The 25286-nt window shown below is 42.1% G+C and overlaps 1 protein-coding gene across 1 annotated transcript in view; it reads left to right on the plus strand.

Moving 5' to 3' along the window:
* The window catches only part of LOC145402294 (spermatogenesis-associated protein 20), a 52524-nt gene extending 28440 nt beyond the window's left edge, over nt 1-24084 (plus strand). The window contains exons 9-13 of the mRNA XM_080274428.1: nt 2846-3038; nt 8276-8435; nt 13709-13917; nt 22867-23066; nt 23809-24084. Coding sequence (XP_080130554.1) covers nt 2846-3038; nt 8276-8435; nt 13709-13917; nt 22867-23066; nt 23809-24084 — 1038 coding nt within the window. The remainder of the gene's footprint in view (nt 1-2845; nt 3039-8275; nt 8436-13708; nt 13918-22866; nt 23067-23808) is intronic.
* Nucleotides 24085-25286: the final 1202 nt, after the last annotated feature.

The following is a 25286-nucleotide window of genomic DNA, read 5'->3' on the forward strand; positions in this document are numbered from 1 at the left end:
TCTTATAACTGAGAAAACCAGTTACTGTTGCAATGTTGGGTGGCAACTTTATAACCAAATGGGCATCTGGTGATGTAGTGTCTTAAGTTGCTCCAGCCTGATGTTGCCCAGATGGGTTTACAGCCATAGGATGTTTGGGATTTACTGAGTTCATATTACCACTCAGAGGAGAGTATTGGTCACAGTCACCTTAAATATTTGGACTAAGCTGCTTAGCCCCAGGCCCCTATGCACCTTATGGGACACTAGAGGAGTGGATAGTATAGTAGATATGTGTAGAATAACTATTGCCAGACTTTTTTTCTGCTTTTGAGAAACCCTTTTTAGTAAAATAAAAGTAAAAAAAAAAAAAAAAAAACCAGCATTCATTGATTATTCCCATATAGTACTGCATACTTATGTTGCCAACTGATATTTTCTTCAGCTTAGGAGGGACCCCTTGTAGTGTAGAGTCAGGACCTATATTACTTGACTCTTTCAGTACCTTGACATTATCTGTATTATATTCTTGTTACCACCAGACTATTTTCACCACTTTTGGAGAGATCATAGTACAGATGTCCTTAATATATGTATAGTACATGGTATACTGTATTTCATCACCATCATCATCCGGACCTTCTTACCTACCCTAGGGCAGGGTAAGGAGTAGCAATGTCCAAACAGCCTAAGTTTGCCCAATTCAATGGGTCACGCTTCCATTCACCCATCATTCAAGCCCACAGAATCTTAGCTCCATCAGATAGGCCCAAAAAATTTTTACCACTTTTTGTAGTTTCACATAGATAGCGCCAATCCTAATGCTGTCACGTTAAAAGGAGGTGCCAAATCCCTGGTTATGTGCTTCTCTGCAGAAAAATTCATCCAGCCAGCTTGGTCTCTTGTCAGTCCCTTGGCCTCACCAAATTCCATGCCTCTCTTCCTCACACACTCATCCACCATATCCCTCCACCTTCTTTTTGGCCCACTTCGCCTCCTCCCTAATTCAGATTCGCTCAGATGTACCTTTTTCACCGCTCTGTTGTCATTCATTCTCTCCACATGACTGAACCATCTCAGTACACTGTTTTCGATTCTGGTGTCCACAGACTTCCTCACTCCGCATCTTTCACAAATCACATTATTCTATATCCTATCCACTCTCTGTACCCCACACACATTCCTCAGCAGTCCTGTCTCCACTGCTCATACTCTTGGACTTCTCATTTTCATGCCATACCATAGTCTCGCATCCATATGTTAAAGTTGGGACTAATACTCCTTCATGTAAGCCTTGTGCAGCTGCAGCACTCAAGCCTCTGTTTTTTATCAAGGTCTTCATAGCATCAGCTACTTTCATTCCATTTCACTCTACTTTCCACTCCTTTTGCACATTTCCTTCTCTTTTCTATCACTGTACCCAGGTAGTTGAACTCTTACAAACTCCAGTCTCTCTCCATCCACGGTAACATCACACTGGTATTCGCCTTCTCTCTCAGTAATCATCACTTTACACTTTTCTACATTTACTCTCAAGGCACAATGCTCACAGACATCTGCAAAACTCTCCACTAATCTACCAAGCTCTTGTCCAGTATTTGCAAGTAGCACTGCATTATCAGCCTACAACAAATTTGAGATATTCCATCCGTCACCATTCATTACCAACTCCATCCCTCTCTCTATTGCTCGTGTTTTTACTTCTCTCATCACCCAATCCATGTATATATTGAACAACCATGGGGACATCACACAGCCTTGTTGCGTGCCCACATTGATCATGAACCAGTCACTTTGATGCCCATTTACCCTTACACATGCCTCACTACCATCATAAAAACTCCTGACGGCACCTAGCAGTTTACCATCTACACCATACATGTACAAAACATTCCACAGTCTTTCTCTCTCCACTTTGTTGTATGCTTTTTCCAGATCCATGAATTCCATAAGCACCTTATGGTCCTTCTCACAAGCCTTCTCCACTATCTGTCGCACTACAAATATCTGATCCACACATCCTCTGCCACTCCTAAAGCCACCCTGTTCATCACTCACTAGGACTTGTGATATCTCGCGTACTTTCTTTGTAATAATTCTTCCTTATACCATCCCTGCTACAGTCAGTAGGCTTATGCCAAAATAATTCTTGCACTCACTTCTCTCACCTTTATTTTTGAACATGGGTACAGTCACTGCCTTTTTCCACTCAACTGGCACAGTTTCACCCATCCATACCTTCTTATATTTCGCCAACAAGCTCTTCATTTCGCTTTGTCCATTACACTTAATCAACTCTGTATTTATTGTTATAATATATTCCTTCCTCTTCTGTCTTTCTTTCCTTCATTCTTTCTTCCTCCTCCTGTCTACGGGTGACTTTACACTCCCTCTTCTGTCCTTCTTTCTTTCATTCTTTCCTCTTCCTTTGCCTATGGGTGACTCAACACTGAGTGACAAGCCAAATGGTTTCCTCTACACCAGGAAACCATTTACTGCTCTGGGTGGTAACCATATTACCAAATTATGGTACCTGGTGGTTTAGTGAGTAATTAAGGCGCTCCAGTCGGATTGAGCCGGTGCGGGTTTATATCCAAAGGGTGGTTGGTGTTTATTTGCTCATCTAGTGCTACTCAGGGATGAGTGAGGCTGGTCACTCGACTTAAATGTCAAGACCAAATTGCTCAGCTCCGAGTTCCTATGCACCTCATGGGGCAACATAGGATTGGATGATAGATGGATCGATAGATTATAATTATTATTATTATTATTATATTTATTATTATCATTATTATTATTATTATTATTATTATTATTAATGTATTATTATTATTATTGTATCTGCAGTGTTGTTCTTGTGTTGCAGGACCCACATGATGAGCTCAAGAACCAGAATGTGCTGATTGAACATGGGAGTGTGAGTGAGACAGGGCGAGAGTTTGATCTGAACCTGGGGCAGTGTGAGGAGGCCCTTGGGCAAGCTAGGGAGATACTCTTCAGTGCTCGCAGGCAACGCCCCAGACCTCACCTAGACGACAAGATGGTCACTGCCTGGAATGGTAAGGCACAGATTATTTAAGAAGGATAGTGGAACTGAAGTACAGTAATACCTCATTTTTCCGGACATAATAGAGCCAAAGACATGTCCAGGTAGTGGCAACATCCAGTTAATGAACACTGTTCCCCTATTATACCCAGACCCTACCTATACCCTACCTCCACCCTATACCTAACCTATTTTTACAGTACCTATGCATTATTTGGCAGTGTTTTCAGGTCATTCAGGCATATTTTGAAATAAAAACACACATAGGAATATCCAAAGTAATGCTAAACATCAAGAAAACCATGCAGAAAAAACACTGAAAACCAAAAAACACCCTACCTATACACTACTGTGTGTACATTACCCCTTATTATTTTGGGCAGCGTTTTCCGATCATTCTGCCATATTATGACGTCAAAACATATATAGGATTATCCAAAATAATTTTCAACACCAAGAAAATCATGCAAAAAAAACACACAAAACCAAAACACACCCTACCCACACACTACTGCATGTACAGTACCCCTCCTATTTTTGGCACTGTTTTCAGGTCATTCTTCCATATTCTGACATTAAAACACGCATGGGAACATCCTAAATAAATTTTTACGCCAAGGAAACAATGAAAGAAACCTAAAGTTATTGGCCAAAAAACATTCATTTGGGGTGCTTACCATCAAGTAAGTGCACCACAGACATGCTTCTTAACCTGCACCTCTCCAGCAGATGTAGAGTTGTCCCTTGTGGTCTAGTGGCAAACATTCATGCCTAGCAAATGTCGAATAACTCTTCTTCCTCCTCCTCCTGAACCTACTGGAGCTGGAAGATGACTGGTGACTTGTGGTGCGGTGGCAGTGGCCTATCCACCTCAGGGGACTCCGAAGACAGCCACAAGCTTACGTCCAACGGAGACTCAACAGTTGTCGATGTGCCGAGGTATGGGTCTGATGGTGAAAGTGGGAAATGATCTGGTGGTGGTGAGAATTGGCTGGCACTCGTGGGGGTCATAGGTTTGAAGAAGGAGTCGATCCTTTTCTGACAATAGGACCGATGACTCTGCCGGAGGATGACAGCGTCCCGGACTGCCTGCAGCTCCATCACCAGGTTGAGCGGCACCAACTCCCTGTCACAGTGCGGGTGGTCGGCATACTCCAGCATCCCCTCCAGGTAACCACGAGGGACACTGAGACAAGGGAGTGAAGGAGTTGCAGAAGGCTGCGAGTCGGTGTCCTCCTTCTCGTTCTTGTCGGTCTCTCTGTCCTCTTCCGTGCCCACGGAGGCAGCAGAGGTGATCTCATCAGGCCTGGTCTGATAACCAGGATCGCCGCCATCGTCGTCCAACCAATCCCTTACATCGTCGACATCCATCTGCCCTCCTGCTGTTCTAAGGTGACTATGGAAGTCATCCAACTCAAATCCCTCAAAGTCTTGCTTGGCTTCGATTCCCCGCAGGAGGTGAGACCAACTGCTTGTGAGGGTTTTCGCAGAGACTTCCTTCCACGTGTTCGCCCAGTTGAACCCTGCAGACTTCGAGTCGTAACACCGAAGATTCTGCAAGGTCTGCTCCCCACGTGTGTCCTCAGCCGCGTCCTCATCCTCCAGCACCACCATCACCTCGTTCAGGAACCTCCAGCAATACAGTCTGTTTGCAGCCATGATAACACCCTGGTCCATTGGTTGAATCAGAGCAGTCGTATTAGGTGGCAGAAACACGAACCTAATCCGCCCGTCATAAGCAACCAAATCCTTCTCAGACGGATGTGTGGAGGCATTGTTCAGGAGCAGGAGTGCCGTCACCTGGTCACGAGTGATACCAAGGACCTCCATTTGATAACGGATAACCTCTTTGAAGAAGTGTTGGTGGAACCAATCTCTGAAGATCTCAGTGGTTAACCAGGCCTTCACAGAATGGTACCACACAACAGGCAGGTTATCCATCAACCCACGGAGACAACATAGTTGTTTTGCACGCCCAACAACAATGGGTTTGAGGTGGTGCGTCCTGTTAGCATTGGCACAGTACGAAACAGAGACACAATGTTTGGACAAATTCTGACCAGGCACAGTCTTCTCCCTTTCCTCAGCCAGGGTTTTGGTGGGCAAGGAGTAGTAGAAGAGACCAGTTTTGTCAGCGTTATAGACTTGACCAAGGGCAAGGCCCTCGTCCTTGATCAGGTGCTGCACTTTCTGGCAAAATGGGTCTACTTCCTCTGCTGCTGCATCCAAGGCCTCACTGTGTGCCTTACGGCCAGTAAGTTCATAGGGAAGCTTGAAGTGAAAGAGCCATCCCTCGGACCCCTTGAAGTCATGCACGTTGTGCAGGCCTGCATACTTCTCGGCAGCAGTCATCACCTCGGTCCTATACACTAGCACACTGGCACCACGCTGCTGGTGAAACCACAACAATGTCGACTGGTCGATAATGGCATGTCGGGCCTGAGCCATTACCATCCTGTAGCCCCTGCATGTGCTTTTGCCGAAGTCCTGTCTGTACTGCGTAAGCTTATCGCGTGACCTCTTGATATCAAACAATGGTGAATGGGCTAGATCATTTTTGCGAAGGATGCATCCTGTGGTCCAGCCTGCATCAACCTTGCCCAATATCTCACATTTCTTCTCCAGAGTCAGAACCTTCCTTTTCCGCTTCTCCTGAAGAACATAGGAGACCACCACAAAAGCAGTCGCATTCACATCATTCTTGCAAGTATGCCACTCAGGCAAAACAAAGGCAGAAACTGAGGTGCGGGCCTGTTGGCCAGCGAGCATGACAGCACAGCCATATTGTACCCCGCGGTTGCGTCTGAGCTCAGACGAAACAAAATGCTGCAAACTGACATCTGCATATAAGGTTCACTTCTGTTTGCCCGGCCAAGAGTTAGCGTGTGATGGCAACAGTGGATGACCAGCACATCACTGCCTCAGGCAGTGTATGATTAATGCGGCCTGCCAGGCGACTCTGACCATTTGGTAGGGAAGCAGACAGGCACACAAGGTAGGGGATTTCGCATTAATCCTAGAGACCTGGAGACTCCTGCCATTCGGTGTAGAGGCAGATGGGCACTTTTACTGGATATTTACTGTGGCTTGTGGTGTGTTATACAGCACCGGGAATCCTCAGCCAGGAATGATGCTCGCCCCGTCGTTTCAAAACTAACTACAGGATTTTCGTGAATATAGGCTCAGTGTGTTTCCCAGGCAAAATTATGTATGTTATCATATCCTAACCTAACCTAACCAACCTAACCCATCCCATTAGGGCTGCTTGGCTGGGGTGGCTGGCTGTGGTATTGAAATGAATACCCATACTGAGCAGAAGTGTACTGTACAGTACATACAGTACACATATACTGTACTATCATATGCATTTATACACAGATTACCATACTGATATTGTAATCATATTGTGGGAAGGAATCTGTGTGTGTGTGTGTGTGTGTGTGTGTGTGTGTGTGTGTGTGTGTGTGTGTGTGTGTGTGTGTGCAGTAAATTCACCATTCCAGGAAGGCTAATTTTGCAAACACAGTGAATAATCAATTTCCTACTGTTTTTTTTTTTTGAGTTTCATCAATAAATGTCTTGGTGAGAATGATTAATCCAGGTCTATCTGTCCATGTATAGCCAGACATCATAATCCTGTAGGAGGTGGCATTGTGACTTTGAGTTAGCTTTTTTACGGGGAGGAACACTAACCCACAGCCAACCCACTTGTTGACACGTAGGTAACGCATATGGGTTGGTTATGTGGTTACCACCCAGCATTGTAAATGATTTCCGGGCCTAAGGGAAACCATTAGGCTTGCCACTCAATGTAAAACTACCTGAAAAGAAACAAAGAGTAATAAAAGTGACAGGAAGGATGGGAGAAACAGGAAGTGAGGAGGGCAGACACAGAAAAAGAATGATAAAGGTGAAGGAAGAAGTAATCATGACTACATAAAGTGAGTGGATGATGGTTGCCACTACCAACCACCAATTAATCCATATATCCAGAGAAATTATCTTTGTTAATTAATTTCAGTATTGTTCATTCCAGATAACCAGAGAAATTATCTGTGTTTATTAATTTCAATATTGTTCATTAACTAAATTGCAGCTTCTTGATTTGAGTTTTTGGTGATGCCTCAATTAATATAGTGAGTAAAAGATTGCTATAAATTTGTGACATTGTTAGTCCATCATCTGTACATCTCAATTTTCAGTTAGTTTTGTGTTTCCTTTTATCAATATCCAGTTAGTTTTGTGTTTTCTCTATCATTATTTCTTTTTAAAAAGTGCTGATAATGTATTCAGTGCATTTCAGATTTTGCACACCTTTAGTATTTCTTTTAGTGAATTAAAATGTATATCTCATTTTTTTTCATACATACCCTGTTTGTGGGAAATGTAGGCAGCATCATCACGATGGTGATGATGATGATGATGGTGATGGTGATGATTATGTAGTTGGCAAGTACCTGTATAGTATAGGGTATGGCAGTAACAACAAACTACTCATTTTGCATAATGCTGTACAAGGGAAATATATGAAAGTAGACATAAAATAAGTTAGCCCATTCAGTATGGTGTCTAAATTTCTGATAGCCTTCTGTCAGCACTCTCAAAATCAGGAGATAGGGCCTTTGTAGTGAAGGGGTTAATGAAATTGTAAGCTATTGAAACCAGGGATGATAAATGTACCATACTTTGATTGTTTACTGTAGCTTGTTTCTTTCATCATCATGTTACTGACTAAGAACATAGACAAGACAGCCCATTTCATGAGGCCCAGCTGTCCTTCTGCTGGCTACACTCTTTTGGATGTCATTGCTTCATCACTAATACCAACCATCCGTAATGAATGTGTGCTTGAGCTGTCTCATTAGGACTGGTGGGGTGTTTTCATGTCACGTTGGTGGGTCTGACAGCAAATCATTAAAGTTGGTTTGTTTTAATCTGTCACTAAAGTGACATTATTATTATTATTATTTTTTTTTGTGCTGCCACCTGTTAATTTTATGTAGGGTAGCTTAGAAATGATTTTTCAAAGGAGAAAGGTTTGATGTAACCTTCATTAACCCATAAGGATACCTTCCTAAACCAAACAGAATTATTTGGTTGTAACAAGAATGAATACAAATGGCATACTTAGGCTGAAGGAGTTAATAGGCACCGTCCCCATACTGTTCCCAGTTGGAACCTAGGATTGATCCCACATCCATTTAGGCAACAGTTCATTACTGCACCACTTTTTATATGTCCCCCCCACAGGCATGATGCTTGGAGCGATGGCAAGAGCAGGGGCAGTCCTAGGAGATGCGGAGTATGTAAACAGAGCACTGGCAGGGGGCAAGTTCATTAAGACACACATACTTGTGGATGGGAAGTTGTTGAGGGCCGTGTATGCTGGGCCAAACAACGAAGTGTCAAAGTTGGTATCTTTCTTGTAATTTTGTGGTAGTGTTTTTGTTACTATAAATGCAATAAGTGCAGCATTCTAGCCTTAGGCCTCTACACCTCAAAGGGGGAAATATGGGATTGGCTCTATCACCAGCATAACTGTCTGTTAGCAAAACTGTCAGAAAGACCGCAGTCAGAATTACCTATTACTGCATTATCCTATGTTAACTAACAAGGGAACAGATCAGTCATGTGGTTTGTATAGGCCACTTCAGGTCTGGTTGTTTTAGTTAATTTCTGACATTTTCTAGAGCCAGACAGAACAACTGAAGCTCATGTCTGTCATTTCAAGAACAGTCAGGTCAGTTTTGGTTCATTAAGGGCCATTTAGGCCCAGGGATGTCCACTCAGGTCCTCTTAGGTTATGCAAGGACTATACTTTGTGTCTGCAGAGCCATCACATCCATTCTGGCCCAGTCAGGTCAGTTCAGGTCTGTCAAGGGCCATTCAAGACTAGTTGGGCCCCATTTATCATATGGATCCATATTGGTGCTTTGCACCCATTTTAGCTCAATTTTAGCTCAGTCAGACCAGTTGAGAATAGTTCAGGGGCCTTTCCATTCCAGTTTGATCCTTTCAGGTCCAGATAGGTCCACATAAGGCATTCATCTCCAGTGAGGCCTATTCAGATCATTTTTGGTCCATTCACATTCATTTAAGTCAGCATAGATCCATTCTTGTCATTATAAAGTAATTCATGTCAGTCATGTTCAGACCTAAGTGTATCAGTACAGACAAAAATGGATGGGTTGGGTAGAGAGGGGTGCCCAGAATGTCTCTGAAGGCAGTTCACCTTGTTGGTGTGCATATGTACATGCATACATGCATGTGTGTGTGTGTGTGTGTGTGTGTGTGTGTGTGTGTGTGTGTGTGTGTGTGTGTGTACACCCAGTTCAGGTTACTTAGTTGCAGTATGCAGGATTTGAGCTAGACTCATGTTGTCCTGCCTCCCTATCCACATTTATCAAGTCTACCTTTACACACATGAATGTTTTTCTCATGCACCACCTCTTTGTCTAAGTCGTTCCAAATATTTAAGAATATACCTAATTGTGATATACACGGAATGTACTATGCTCGTGGGTTTCCGTCGCTGTTTCTCAATAAGTCGAATTTAACTTTAAACTCTTTTAAGTTTTTAGACTGGACGATCTCTTTGTCCAGGCTATTCCATAAGTCTATACTTCTGTAAGGAAAGCTATATTTCTTGATATCCTTCAAGCAGCTTGACTTTTTCAATTTCATTCCATGTCCTCTTGTTGCTCTCTTATCCCATACAAACAGATCTTCTTTGTCAATTTTATCTACTCCCACCATGGTCCTGAACACCGCAATCATGTCGCCCTCTCTTTCTCCTTTCCTCTTAATCGAAGGCAAATCCAGTTTTTCCAGCCTCTCTCTGTATGACAGGTCTGTCAGACTGGGGACCATCTTGGTTGCTGTTCTTTGTATTCTCTCAATCTTGTTTATATCTTTCTTTTTGTGTGGGGACCACACCACCGCTGCATATATTCTAACCTGGGAAGTTGGATCATGGCCACTATCAATTTTTTCATCATTTCCTCATCCATATAATGAAATGCTACTCTTATGTTAGTCAAGAGCTTATAAGTCTCTCCAACTATCTTGTTAATGTGCTTTTCTGGTGACAAACTATCTTGGACCAGCACTCCCAAATCTTTCTCTTCTCCTTTTTGTGATTAATTCATTACCCAAAAAATAATTCAGTGATGGTCTCCTGGTACTTTTACCCATTTCCAATATTTTACATTTCTTTACATTAAATTTCATTTCCCACGTCCGGCTCCAATTGTGTATCCTATCCAAATCCTCCTGTAGTATTTTACAATCCTCCTCAACCTCTATCTTCCTCAAGATCTTTACATCATCAGCAAACAGACTCGCATAACTGTTCACTCCATCTACCATATCATTTACGTAAATCAGGAACATTACTGGCGCCAACACTGAGCCTTGAGGGACTCCACTTGTTACTTCCCTCCATCCAGACATCTTTTCCTTTATTACTGTCCTCATTTGTCTGTCTCTCAAAAAGTCTCTCATCCATTCCAGAAGTTTCCCCTTTAGTCCTCCTATATATTCTAGTTTCCACATTAGTCTCTTATGAGGTACCTTGTCAAAGGCCTTCTCTAAGTCAAAGTACACACAATCCACCCAACCATCTCTCTCCTGTACCACATCAATTGCTCTTGAGTAAAAGCTCAACAAGTTTGAAACACATGACCTTCCACTTCTGAATCCAAACTGACATTCAGCCAAAATATTCATCTCTTCCAGATATTTTATCCATCTGTCTTTCAGGATTCTCTCACACAATTTTGCGACCATGCTGGTTAGAGACACTGGTCTATAATTCAGGGGTTCTTCCCTGTTTCCTCCCTTGTAAATTGGTACCACATTTGCCCTCTTCCATTTTTTTGGCACTTTCCCTCTTCCAGTGAGCATACAATTAAGCTGTGAATTTTATCCGCCAGTTGTTCTCTGCATTCCTTCAGTACCCAATTAGAAATTCCATCAGGTCCTGGGGCTTTCCTTACATCTTGAGTTTCCAGTAATTTATACACTTCCTGCACCTCCACTTTTATATCTTTCATCACCGGAACATTTCTAATTACTCCCTCCCCTTCCACAAGCTCCTTTTCTTTAGTGAAAACTGACTGGAAACGTTTGTTCATTATTTCTGCTTGCATTGCCGCATCCTTAAAGACCTCTCCATCTACTTTCAGCTTGGTGATTCCTTCCTTTTGTTTCAGTTTGCCATTAACAAATCTATAAAACAGTTTGGGTTCATCCTTGCATTTGTCAATTATACCTTTTTCAAAATTCTTTTCTTCTTCCCTACGTATTCTTGTGTATTCGTTTCTTGTTCTTTTATATTCTTCCTTTGTTCTGTCGTTACCTCTCTTTCTCCAATTGTTCCACGCCTTATCTCTCTTGTTTTTGGCTATCATACACCTTCTATTAAACCACTCCTTTTTCCTGTTTTCTTTCCCTCTTACTCTTGGTACAAATTTTTCCACTCCCAAATTATAGAGGTCTAGAAAGATATCCCACTTCCTCTGTATCTCTCTTGTTTCTCTGAATTTTCTCCAATCCGCATTTTCAAAAAAGTTTCTCAATCCTATAAAATTTGCTTTGCCAAAGTTGTATCTTCCCTGTCTATGAAGCTCGTCTCTTGGCTCGACGTTTCCTATTAACATCTGGAACTCAATGACCATTTGATCACTTTTTCCCAAAGGACAGAGATTTTCCAATGATTCTATTACATCGGGTTCTTTGGTGAACAGTAAATCTAACCTTGCTGGTGTGGCCTCACCTCGAAACCGTGTCTCTTCTTTGACCCACTGCGTCATCACATTATTCATTATTATATTTAATAACATAGTACCCCACGAATCCTGGCCGCCTCCCGAGTACCATTCCTCCCAGTTCACCTCTTTACAATTAAAGTCACCCACCAAAATTATATTATTGCTTTTCTCAATTATTTTTTGCAAGTAGCTAGCCATATCTGACAACATCTCATGGTATTCGTCATCCTTCCATGCTCTCGTCTTTGGGGGAACATAAACTACCGCCATATCTCTCTTAACATTCTCTCCAGTTTCTAATTTCATATATATCACTTCAGCCCTGCCTTCTCCCATTTCCACAGTATCTACATTTATGTTATTCTTCACTGCTATCATCACTCCTCCTCCCTTTTTTTCTTTTCTATCTTTTCTCCACAGTTTGTATTTACCATCTCCCAAATGAACATCAATATCTTCTCTTAATTTGGTCTCTACAAAGCACATGACATCAGGTTCATGTTCTCTCAAGAAATCATTAATTTCGATCCTTGTCGATATGAAACCATCAACATTAGTATATATCACCTTCAAATTATTTTTGACATTATTAATACCCTCTTCTCTCCTACTCTCTGTCCGTACCACTTCCTCAACTTCTGATCTTTCACAACCATCCCCCCTAGTTTCCTTCACTTCTATTTCCTTAAATACCATTTCCTTACTTTCATATCCAATACTCTCCAAAAAAAAAGTATTACGTTCTTCCTCTGTCCTCTTATCATTTTTTTCCTTTACTTCTTCCTTTAATGATTTTAAAACTTCTCTTTCTTCTTCATTCAGATCTTTTCTTATTATAATATTTTCCATCCCCGCCTCTTTGCTTAATTTCCAGGTCACTTTGAGTATCTCATTTATTACACTTTCTGATGTAAACTTGACTCTCAATGGTCTTGTTTCCCCTTTCTTATAAGGCCCTATCCTCCTTACTTCCTCAATTTCTTTTACCCACTTGTCTCCTTCGGGGCCAATCTTGCCTAATATTCCTCTCACCATGTTCGTGTCTCTCTCGAGTCTTGCGAACCTAACCTTTTCTTCCTCTTCCCTGTTTCCAAATACTACCACACATCTGTTCCTTTCTACAGTTTCTCTCATTATTTTCTCTTTTTTCTTCAGTATTTTCACTACATTTTCTTCCATTTCTTTCTTGTTCATTTCCCTTTCTTCCTGGATGATCTCTCTTAAGCTGACCACTTCTTTCTGTTCTTCTTCTACGTGTGCCCACTTTGCCTTGTGTTCTTCTAGTACATTACTCACCTTCTCCGTTTTATTAGTACTCTCTTCAAGTTTCCTCCTCAGTTCAACATTTTCCCTCTTCAAATTCTTAATCTCTTCATTGGCTGTTTCGTTGGACTGGATTAGACTCTGTATGGTGGTTTCCGTATTTCCTGACACATCCTTTATCACTAGATTCTCTACTTTTTTTTCGAGTTCACTAATCCTCATAATTAATGTTTTCACCAGGTCCATGACATTAGTATTAGCATCAAATCCTTGAAATTCCATTCCCTCATTGTTTACATTTTCGGCCATCTTTAACGTACCGGTAAAGTACCTAAACAGCTGTTACCGAATAAGCCACAAACATTCATGTATACTATTGCCAACAAATCTTTACATTTTTGGTAGTCTACCAACTTTCATTATTTTAAATTTAAAGAAAGACCCTAGGAGACAGGACAGACAAAATTCCTGAAACTACTCAAGGTTAGGAGCGATGCCTGGGACGACCTCTCTCTGCTTGTTTGTTTGTATGTTTTCACAGCATCTTTAAGTACATAACTGATATGAAGGTTAAGTACCATTGTGTATGTGAGTAAGTATCAAGGTTTGTTTGGCTTCCACATCTCATAACTTATGGACCATGTTTCAGAGGGTCATCAATCGCTGGATTTGTTGATGACTACGCATGGACTGTGCGAGGGTTCCTCAGTTTGTATGAAGCCACACTAGACTCTGATTGGCTGGTATGGGCAGAAAAGTTACAGGACAAGCAGAATGAACTGTTTTGGGATAATGAAGGGGGTGGGTACTTCATGACCCAGCCTGGTGACGACTCCATTCTCCTGCGGATTAAGGAAGGTCAGTGTGGGATTGTAACAAAACCCTTTAAATCTGGTGTTGTAACTTTTTTTAATGTACTCTTGTCGCTATTAAACAATTGTATTTGTTGATGGCAGGGCTTGCTGAAGTGGAGAGTTGGATATAGCCTTCTTTCCCTTTATCAGGAAGGAAGGAATTAACACTCTCATACTCCCATGATGCGCTCTCAGATGAATAAAATTATCTAGTAGTAGCTAGGATTGGATACAAGAGATGTTTGGATCATGAGAGGGTTAATGACAGACATGGTGTACAAAATGTATATACTGTATCTGTGAAGTGGAGCCAAGAATATCAAAGGTATGGCTGTTGATACATGTGCTACTCGTATTTTTTTGCATTCCATTACCTGTTTCTGGATCATGCACATCTAGTTAGTAGTGGGAGATAAGGTTGGGTTGGTGATGATGGGTGTGGGAGAGAGTTCCAAAGACTTAACCCCTTCAATCCAGTGATGTACAGTGCAGTTTTTTCTGCTTTATCCCTACTATCAGTGAGTATATTTAGCTTGGGAAATATTTTTTGAGCTGGAAGGGTTAGGTGTAAAAATAATTAATACTGACATTAGAAGACATTTGTTCTAGGATGATTAAAATTATTCAGAGGTAGCAAGAATAACATGAAGAATGCATTACTGGAGTAAATGAGTTAATTGGGAAGTAAATGGAAATGTGTTCATTTTCTTTTGGTGTTCTGTTGACAAGTTTGTGTACTCTTGTGTTTTTGCCTTTTGGTGCCATTTAGAGGGCACCGACCTCTTGTACACAGTTTTTCTTTTATAGCACTCAGGTTCCCATGACTCACTCAGCTGAATAAAATTGTCTGGCATTAGCTGTAATAAAATACTAAGAGTTGTCATGACCAAGAGAGTTTTATAGGTACCAGTATTAAAACTCAACTCATATGGCTCACAGGTGGTAACCATATAGTCAGATAATGGGATGATGTGGGACCTACTATGATGCCTCTGTTAACTGGCTGGAAAGAGGCAAATGCAGTGTCTATCTGAGAACCAAACCTCCACACTTTTCCTTGTGCTGTGATATGGCAAGGGGCTCTCTACTGCAAGGAAACATTGGTTCACTGCACAGGACGGCCTTGCAGAGGTGGTTGATGGTTAGGTTTGGTTTGGCCAGACAGGCTGGGGTTACTTAACAGCAACAGCAACCTGAATAAAAGCATGTGGCATAAGCTGGAATAAAATACAAGAAGATTAGACCATGAGAGTGTTAGTTATAATGCAGAGAAATACACCAGAGACTACAGTACAATATAGGGTAGAGTCATCGTGACCTGAGATGATGTAAAGTGCAAATCCACTAAGATCATTATATATGCAGTGAGCCAGTAGTGTTGGCAGAGCCATGCAAATGACGATCACCTTACCAGGCAGTGTGTGTCTACCTCCCCCACATGCCAGTGGGGCTTAGTTTTTTGTTTCCCCTCCTCCAGTTGTAATTTTCGTGATCAGATTTATATTTCTCATCTTTAAATTTCTATAGACCACAATGATATGGGTAAGGTTGGTGAATATCAGTGATAAACGCAACAGAAAGCAAGTACAGGTGGCCCTCCACATTCGCGGGGGTTAAGGGACACAGGCCTCCATGAATGTGGAATTTCCGCGAAAGTTTGGTGCGCCCTCCAGTAAATGCCTCTGCAGCCGCAAATCACCCCCTGTGAGCAAGTGTGCACATACTGTACCTAATAAACCATATCTGGGATCTGAAAGCAGCATAAAATATCACAAATAGTAACTGACCAACTGTATAAAAAAGTTTAATAGCAAGTAAGTTTTGATTGGGTATGGCTGTACTAAGTTAGGGTAAATATGTACCTGGTGCATTCCACAGACTCCCGCGACTGAGTGGATCTGGCGCACATCCACGTGAGTGGGGGCAAGTCATCAGCTACATATCTACTCCAACTTCTTACAACCATACGCATTAAATTCAGAGTTAACTCACCACCGTCCCCGAAGTTTTGGCAGACAAACTCTGACGGCTTGTGATGTGATGATGATGAACGTAACACACGTGGGACAAAGTTATCACAAGTAAATTGCACAATTGGATGCTAATTCACTCACCTAATAGCACAGCAATGTACTTGTTACCTTTGAACACATGAGAGCATAATTACTGGGCACAATAACGAAATTACAGGAGGTTAGATGTTGCAGCGTAGAGGCAGCAAAGTGACTGCGACAGTGGCAGGACACAGACTGAGGGAGAGACAGAGGAGCACGGGAGTGTGGTGGTTTGGTGCGGGCATGTTTTGGCGCGAAATGACCTGCAAGCGTCCGCACTGCTACACTTTGTGGCCGCAAACAGAATCTTGGCTCCACAGAGGGGGCAATCCGCTTATCTGCAAGACCGCGAAAGTTGAATCCGCAAATGTGGAGGACTGCCTGTACTGCACAGGATAAAAATTGTGGTATTGGTTATATTATAGTGATGTGATTTGCTGAAAGGAAAAATATGGCATTTAAGGTGGCAGTTCAGATGAAGAGGGAAAACAGGGATATCATAGGTGAGCAGTGTGTGAAGAATGATGTAGTAGTGGTGGACGGTGAGGGTATTAAAACCACGTGGAGAGAGCATTATAACCTGTTGCTGAATGAGGAGTTTGACAGGAACAAGGAAGGTTTGGAGTCAGCAGATCCAGTGTTTGGCCCTTGGCCTTTGATTGATGCTGCTACTGTGAGCAAGGCATTAGGCAGGATGCAGTTGGGGAAGGTGGCAGATGTGTCTGGGTTCACTGCAGAAATGCTGAAGGTCTCAGGAGATATAGGAGTGAATTTAGTTATTTAATAAATATGATTGTATATGTGGTAGGTGGGGGTGCTCACCATCCACTCACTCAATGTAGTGCTGCTCTCGGGTGTCTGCCTTTTCCTCTCCTCCCTCCTTTCCTTCCTTCCCCTTCTGTCTTTACTTCATTCTTTCCTCATCCTTCTGCCTAAGGGTGACTTTATACTCCCTCTGTTGTCTTTCTTTCCTTCATTCTTTCCTCATCCTTCTGCCTGTGGGTGACTCTAAACTGAATGACAAGCCGAATGGTTTCCTGTGCACCAGGAAGCCATTTACTATGTTGGGTGGTAACCATATAACCAAACTATGGCACCTGGAGGTTTAGTGGGTAATGAAGGCACTCAAATCGGATTGAGCTGGTGAAGGTTTATATCCAAGGGGTGGTTAGGGTTTATTGCTCATGTAATGCCACTTAGGGATGAGTGAGGCAGGTCACTCTTACCCTAAATGTCAGGACCAACTTGCCTAGTCCCAGGCTCCTGCATTCCTCATGAAGCAACATAGGATTAGATGATGATGATGATGGATATATGAATGTTGTCCTAAATGACTGGCTTAAGAGTGTGATTGTAAGTGTGTACAAGGGAAAGAGTGATGCCCTGGAAAGAGAAACTTATAGAGGAATAAAACTTTTAAATTAGATAATGAAAGTAATGGAGAGAGTCCTAGAAGGTATGATTAGGGAAAGAGTGAACATTGATGAAATGCAGTTTGCAGTTATGCCAGCCAGAGGGACCAGTAATGCCATACGCATTGCCCAACAACTTCTGGAAAAATATAGAGGAAAGAAAAAAGGATTGTATTTTGCTTTTGTTGATTTGGAGAAGGCCCTTGACAGAGTTGGTAGGGAGGTGGTGAAGTGGGCTATGGGAAAGCTTGGGACTGAGGAGTGGGTGGTTAGAGTGGTTATGGCTATGTACAGTTGCTGAAGCAGAAAGTGCATCCATATAATCCGATGTATGTAGATATCTGGCATCTGCTAGTAGTACATACAAGTAGATTTATGAATGATCACACAGCCCCTTCAATCTGAGTGAGGAGGACTGTGATTGGTTGGTGCTGACCAAGGAGAAGAAATGAAGACATTTCTTTTTTAAATATGTTACAAGGTGTTATTTATTGACCAAATATTATTAGATAGGAAAATGCTTATGCTACAGTAAGTTATGGCTATCATTAAAGTATGTAATGATATAAGTAATAGTAATGTTCAAAAGAGAATCTATACCCAGTTGTGATATCATGGCAACTTCACCAGCGGGTATTTCGTATATCCTTGAATTCAAAGCAGTGACTCGAGTTCAGACCAAAGCGAGCATTCTAGCTCATTGAAGTAACGTGTGCATCCAGTGAGGAGTAAGGAGTCCCATAAGAAACCATTAAAAGGTTATGGCTGTTGCTCTTCATTACATGGTGTGTATGACAAAAAAAATAAGCGTGGGGGGGGTTTATTTATATATACTGTAATACAAAGAAAATCCGGAATGCATTTTTTTTTTATATATTTGCGTATGAGTAAGAGCAAACACTCCCAGTACAAAATCTTGTTATTCAACGTCTTATGAATTTGTTCAATGTGAAAATAGAAATTATCCACAATTCCTATTAATATATTCATCCATCCATCCATCATCCAATCCTACAATGCCCCTTGAGGAGCATAGGAGCCCGGGGCTAGGCAGTTGGTCCCGACATTTAAGATGAGAGTGACAAGCCCCACTCATCTTGGAGTGGCATTACATGAGCAATCAACCCCAACCATCCCTTGGATATAATCCTTCACCGGCTCAATCCGATTGGAGCACAATAATTACCCACTACACCACCAGGCGCCAAAATTTGGTTATATGGTTACCACCCAGCATAGTAAATGGTTTCCTGGTGCACAGGAAACCATTTGGTTTGTCACTCAGTGTAGAGTCACCCACAGGCTGAAGGAAGTGGAAAGAATGAAGGAAAGAAAGACAGAAGAGGGAGTGTAAAGTCACCCGTAGGCAGAAGGACAAGGAAAAAATGAAGGAAAGAAAGACAGAAGAGAATAGAAGGAAGGAAGGATGGAGAGGAAAGGGCAGACGCTCGAGAGCAGCACTACATCGAGTGATCTAAATGAAAAATATCCCCATAATAAGTTTTCATCACTTACAATTGTATGTAGCAGAGCTAGTGACTTAGAATTCTGTTAACTGAAAAATCCATGAAGTTTAAGGAAATACTTTTTACAGTGTTCATTGTATGCCAGTAACATTGATTTGCTGGAGGACAGCGATTTCGTAATTGGTCGGTTGTCTGAAACCCTTGACCAACATGTTGATTATATTCTCCATTATCCTAGGCATGTGTCTCCTTCTTGTTTTTACTGTTCATACACTTTCTTAAAGCTCTCTCACATGACTTCAGAAATGGACTCCCAGGGGAGACGCTGTATGCAGATATCTTGATGATGATTGCAGAGAAATGTAAGGGAGATGGAGGAAAGATTTTGGAAGTGGAGAGATGGAATGGGGCACAAGGGTTTGAGAGTAAATGTAGATATAACAAAAGTGATGATATCTAGGGCTGGTGACAGTCCTGTCGAAGTGGAGTTAGAGTGGCCGTGTGCAGTTTGCCACAAGGGTGTGGGAAGTAACTCCATCTTGTGTAGTATTTGTGATAAGTGGGTGAATAAGATGTGTAGTGGTACCAGAGGTAGGCCAATAGGTAATATTGATTTCATGTGTGCAATGTGTTGGAGAGAGCATGTAGAGATTCTCTGGTGCAAAGGGGTTGATCCTGTTGATGAGTTTCTTGTGTGGAAGAGTTTTGTTATTTGAGGGACATGTTATGTGCTGAAGATGGGGTAAAGTAAGGAGTGGCTGGAAGAAATTCAGGGAACTGTTACCTCCCCCTCCATGCTAAGGGATCTTTGTGTGTGGCATGTGTTATGAGTGTAATGTCAAATGATAGTGAGACCTGGTCAGCAAAGAAAGAGGATATTCATTGGCTCAAATATACAGAAACGAAAAGGATTAGGTAAATGTGTAGTGTGTCCTTGAATGCAAGGCCCAGGGGTCTAGGTTTACATTTGAAGAGTTGAAAGGAAGGATGTAACTGGAGTGTATTGGTGTTGTGATGAGGAAGGGTTGATTGAGATGGTTTGGGTATGTGTTGAGGATGGAGGATGACAATTGGGTGCGGAAAATGAGAAGTTTGAACATCGGCATTTGGGTTGCGAGAGGCAGACCAAAAAGGCCCGGGATGAGGTCATAGAGTAGGCTTTATGAGTAAGGGACTGACTAGGGAGGCTACCATAGATTGGGCAGCATGGAGAGCCGCCATTAAATGACCAAGGCCAACGCTTGCCAACATGTTGCAGCCTTGATAAACAATATCCTGCATACAAGATGTAGCCCATACATGGCTATTTATGAGTGTTTGGTAGATTGCACCCATTGTTGTATCATCATTGTCGTATCATTTATAAAGGTTCCAACATGCTTCCATGCATTGGCCTTGGTCACCTAATGGTGGCTTTCCACACAGCTTAATCTCTAGCAGCCTTCCTATTCGGTGATTTGTCCTTGAGGTGGCACACTCTGACCTCGTCCCAGGTCTTCTTTGGTCAGCCTTTCACAAGCCTACCTTTGATGTTCACACCCCTTACCTTCCCAACCCAATTGTCACCTTCCTTCTTCTTAACATATCCAAACCATCTCAATGTAGCCCTTCTCATCACAGCACCAATATATTCACATTCCATCCTTCCTCTCAACTTTTTGGTCAGAATCACATCTCCCCTCCCCAGCCTTACATTTAAGGAGTGCACTACATACATTCATCTAATCATTTTCATTTCAGTACATTTGAGCCTATGAATATCCTCTTCCTCTACTGCCCAACATTGTACACCTAACACAATCTGCATACAAGGATCTCTCTGCATGGAAGGAGAGACCACTCAGTATTAGGGGAGGTAACAGCTCCCTGAACTTCTAACAACCACTCCTTACTCTAGCCACAGAGTTGCTCCAGCCCCATTTCCAGCACATAACATGTTCCCCAAATAACAAAACTCCACACTCAAGAGACTCTCCAGCAAGGTCAGTTCATTTATGCCTCTCAGTCTCTAAATGTTTTCCTCACATCGCACACATTAAATCAGCATTATTTCGCAGCCTACCCCGAACATCATTACATCTTTTACTAACCCATACTAACTTTTTTTTTTCTTTGTTTAGCAGTAGAAAGGTCCGTGATTACCTATTTATTAAATCATGATTCACAAACATGGGGAATGTAGAGCACCAAAACACCTGAATAAAATCTACAGGGGGAAGGGAAGAAAGTGAGTTAAATCGTCTGCCTTGACAGATGTGAATGTGTCATCAGTGAACTGAGAGAGAGAAAAAAATGAAAAAGATAGAAAAGTAACAGTGAGGCAGGCAAAAGAAAAGTCAGAGCCAAGTTATCCAGTGAAGAGGAAGACTGTTGTAAATGAAGACAAGTTCAGTAGTAAGTCAAGGGGAAAGGACACCTGTGTGTTCTCATCTGTTGCAGAGTAGGGAGTAATTACTGACAGTAAAGTGAGAGAAGCTCTCCTGACACCTGCCAGATGAACCGCCAAAAGACTTGCTAGTTTAATGAAATATCCCATCACTTTTTCTCCATTCGGTATGATTTAAGAACATGATTTTCCATTCTAGTTATTTCTTGCTGTATTCTAACAGGATTATTTGTTTTATGTGTCTGTGAGCATGTTTAATATTATTTTGATGGTGCCTCTGGATCTGTTTGGACCATCACGTCCAAGTGATGGTACAAAGAAAACTTTTTTCTTTTTTTTTTTGTTCAGTGCATTGCAAATATTGCATTTACCTGCATTATAGTTCTAGAGAGTGGTAACTAAAACAAGTTTTGTTAATTGGTGTTGTTTTTTATTTCCAGCATTATTCTGATTTTGTGCAAATATTTTCCCACTTGCAGTACAACCTGAGGCTACTCACTCTCTCCTTCATTTCACCCATAAATTTTTTTGCCACTTCCAGACCACGAGAGGGTAAGCTGTTGCTATACACTGTAATGCAGAATAAGACACCCTACTGTATTTAAATCATTCCATTCATAAATCTTTCTACTGCCTTCAGTACATAGTGGGTTAGTTAATTATCATCATCATCATCATTGCTGGTAGGTGGGAACGCTCACCATCCACTTACTCGATGTAGTGCTGCTTTGAGTGTCTGCCCTTTCCTCTCATCCTTTCTTCCTCTTCTGTCTTTCTTTCCTTCATTCTTTCCACTTCCATCTGCCTACGGGTGACTTTACACTCCCTCTTCTGTCTTTCTTTCCTTCATTCTTTCCCCTTCCTTCAGCCTGTGGGTGACTACACTGAGTGACAAGCCAGATGGTTTCCTGTACACCAGGACACCATTTACCATACTGGGTGGCAACCATATAACGAAATTATGGCACCTGGTGGTTTAGTGGGTAATTAAGGTGCTCCAGTCAGATTGAGCCTGTGTAGGTTTATGTCCAAGGGATGGTTGGGTTTTATTGCTCATTTAATGCCACTCAGTGATAAGTGAGGCTGGTCAGTCTCATCTCAAATGTCAGGACCAACTTACCTAACCCTGGGCTCCTCTGCTCCTTATGGGGCAACATAGGATTGGATGATGGATGGATGGATAGATCTTCAACATTATTCAGACCTCCACTTTCCCTCCAAGATGGGGTAATGTGGGGTCCAGAGAGCCAGGAAAAAAAGAAAAGAAAAAGATGAAATGAGATACTGACCAAAGTTTGCCCAATTGAGTGAGACATTCTCATTCACTCACCTTTCAAACCCCTGGAATCCAGGATCCACCTAATAGGTCAAAAAACATTCCACATATAGCTTCACACTCACCTATCTGACAAAGTCAGTTCAATGACTGTTGAGTCCAAAAGGGGTCCCAAACCCTCATCACACAGCCCCACGAAAAATAGATTCAGCCAGCTCAGTTGGTTGTCAGTTCCCAAGTTTTGTTAGCTCCTACACCTCTCATGCTCACACTCTCAATTGTTGTATCTGTAATGCAGAATAATGCACCAAAGACTATATTTCTTTCATTCTCTTCATAAATCTTCCTGCCATCCCCAGATCAGGATGGTGCTGAACCCTCAGCCAATAGTGTCTCGGCTGGCAACTTGGTTCGGCTGTCAGCTTTGCTGGCTCGAGCAGACTGGACGGAGAAGGCTGAGTCAATCTTCCGCCTCTTCTCTGAGCGTTTGACTAAGATCCCCATTGCACTGCCTGAAATGGCAGCCTCCCTTCTCTTGTACCATAAGCCCCCAACACAGGTGAGCAGGGCAGGTCTAAGACATTTTCTACCCTACCACACACCTGACAACTACATCACTTCCACAACTTGTTTATTACAATGTCATGGAAATTATTGTGTTTCATGGAATTTGATGAGCCTTCATTATGAGGTAGGAATGAGTCTTCTGCTACCATTTTCACATATGAGAAGTACGAAGAATTTTAATTGTTCACTTTATGTATTGCTGCCTACATCTTCCTTCACCATTACCCCAGTTTTTCAGCTTTCCCTCCTCTCATCCTCTTTATCCCATCCATCTTTGTTATTTCCCTTTCCACTTCAGGTGGCTCTACAATGAGTGACAAGCCTAATGGTTGCATGTAATCCAGGAAGACATTTACAACACAGGGTGGTAACTTTGTAGTCAAACAATGAAGTGATGTAGAGCCTGCTATTATGCTTCTGTTTGCAGGGTGGAGAAACACAAATGAGGCATCTGTCCGGGAACCAAACATTTATACTCTTCTGAGGGCACATGCGTTCACTGCACGGGGCAGCCCTGCAAGGGCAGTTGCTTGCCTGTGGTTGATGGGTTACTTAGCAACAACAACAACTAAGGATTTGAATGCTTGAATGATGAGTGAATGAAGGTGTGGGCCATTTTTGCTGGATGGTAGTTATGGTTGTTTGTTTATTTTTTTTTTAATTTTTCTTGTTTTTGGATCCTGATGACATAATTTACAAAATGGGATTAAGGTGAATGATTTACTACATTCCAGATCATCCTGGCTGGAAAGCAAGAATCAGAATCCTTGGGCAGCATGTTACAAGTCATCCACCGTGAAAACCTGCCTTGCCGTGTCCTCCTTCTTGCTGGGGAGTCCACAACCTCGAAGTTCTTGGAGGCGAGACACCCTTCCCTCACCAAGTATCAGCCTAAGAGTGAAGATGAGACGCTTGCATATGTGTGTCATGACTTCCGATGCCTCCTGCCAGTCAGCAACCCAGACTTGTTGAAGGAGACACTGAAACGACCCGCTATAGTGTCCCAGTGAGGTAAGTGTGGAAGTTATGGGGTATGTTACCTTGACAGGAGTGCATAATCTTCTTCTTTCTGTGTATCTCTTTGTTTTTATATGATTATTTGTCCATTTATATTTACTGATGAGGTGTCCCAGCAAATTAGGAACAGGGGTTTTGGAGCAGAATGTACTGAAATGAGTTGTTATCCTTCCCCTTATATCTATGTAACTTTCTGTCAACCCATTTGTGTATCTGTCAGTTTCTTTATGTTTAATTGTATTTTGAACAAATTGAATGAGACATTGAAATAAGCTGTTGTGGTATCCAAGTGAGGTAGGTACAAAGGTTGTGGGGTTGCATATGTCAGCAGTAGTTAATATTCTTCTTCCTTTCTCACTATATTTATCATTCTGTTTATTAAAGTTTGTGTATATGTTCATTGAGGTATATAGTAGTATCTGTTTATTCACAATAAATCTGGGAGGGATGGGGGTTGGAGGTTTGTGCATAGTGACATACAGTATTGTGGCCTTCTCGTTGTTTCTCTCCTTACGCCTGTCTGCTTATAAAGCTGTTTATCTGTCTGTCTACCTGTTTTAATCAATATTTATCTGTGAAGTGGATATGTTGCTGACACACTGAAACAGTCCATGTAGTGTCATAGTGAGGTATGTGGAGGGGTTGAGAGTTTGTTGTGTGTAAGGATGGTATATTGTTTACACCTGTCTGTCTTTGTGTATCACAATAACAGGCCAGCCTTGCATAACTTTTCTACCCAATTCCAAGGCCGTGGATGAGTTTCCAGCGAAATGAAGCTGGCTTTTGGGGATTCCCCACGTTTACCACTCACAAGCTGCACGAAATATGTATACACCGTTTTGCATTGATGTAATATAAGCACCCTTTTTTCATTATATATACTGTATATGTATGGAGCCTCTGTGGTACAGTGGTAAAGTGTGCGTGTTTGTACACTGAAGAACGAGGGTTCGCGCCCTGCCAGGGTAATAAACTTTGGGAGCGTTCTTCAGGCCACGTACTGCATTGGCGGACACAAGAGGTGCTGTGGTTGAACCAGTGTCATGTACTATAAAGTATGCTTGCACCCAGTCGGCTTGCGCAGGCTGATTACACTTGGTTCACAGACAACACACACACATCCAAAGCCACGCCAACTACAATTACACTTACAAGCACTTCTCACCCTACATACAATCTCTACCAGACAGCCTAA

The sequence above is a fragment of the Coenobita brevimanus genome, chromosome 57 (genome assembly GCF_032717465.1).
Source record: "Coenobita brevimanus isolate Jiangsu-jjx chromosome 57, ASM3271746v2, whole genome shotgun sequence".
NCBI lineage: Eukaryota > Metazoa > Arthropoda > Malacostraca > Decapoda > Coenobitidae > Coenobita > Coenobita brevimanus.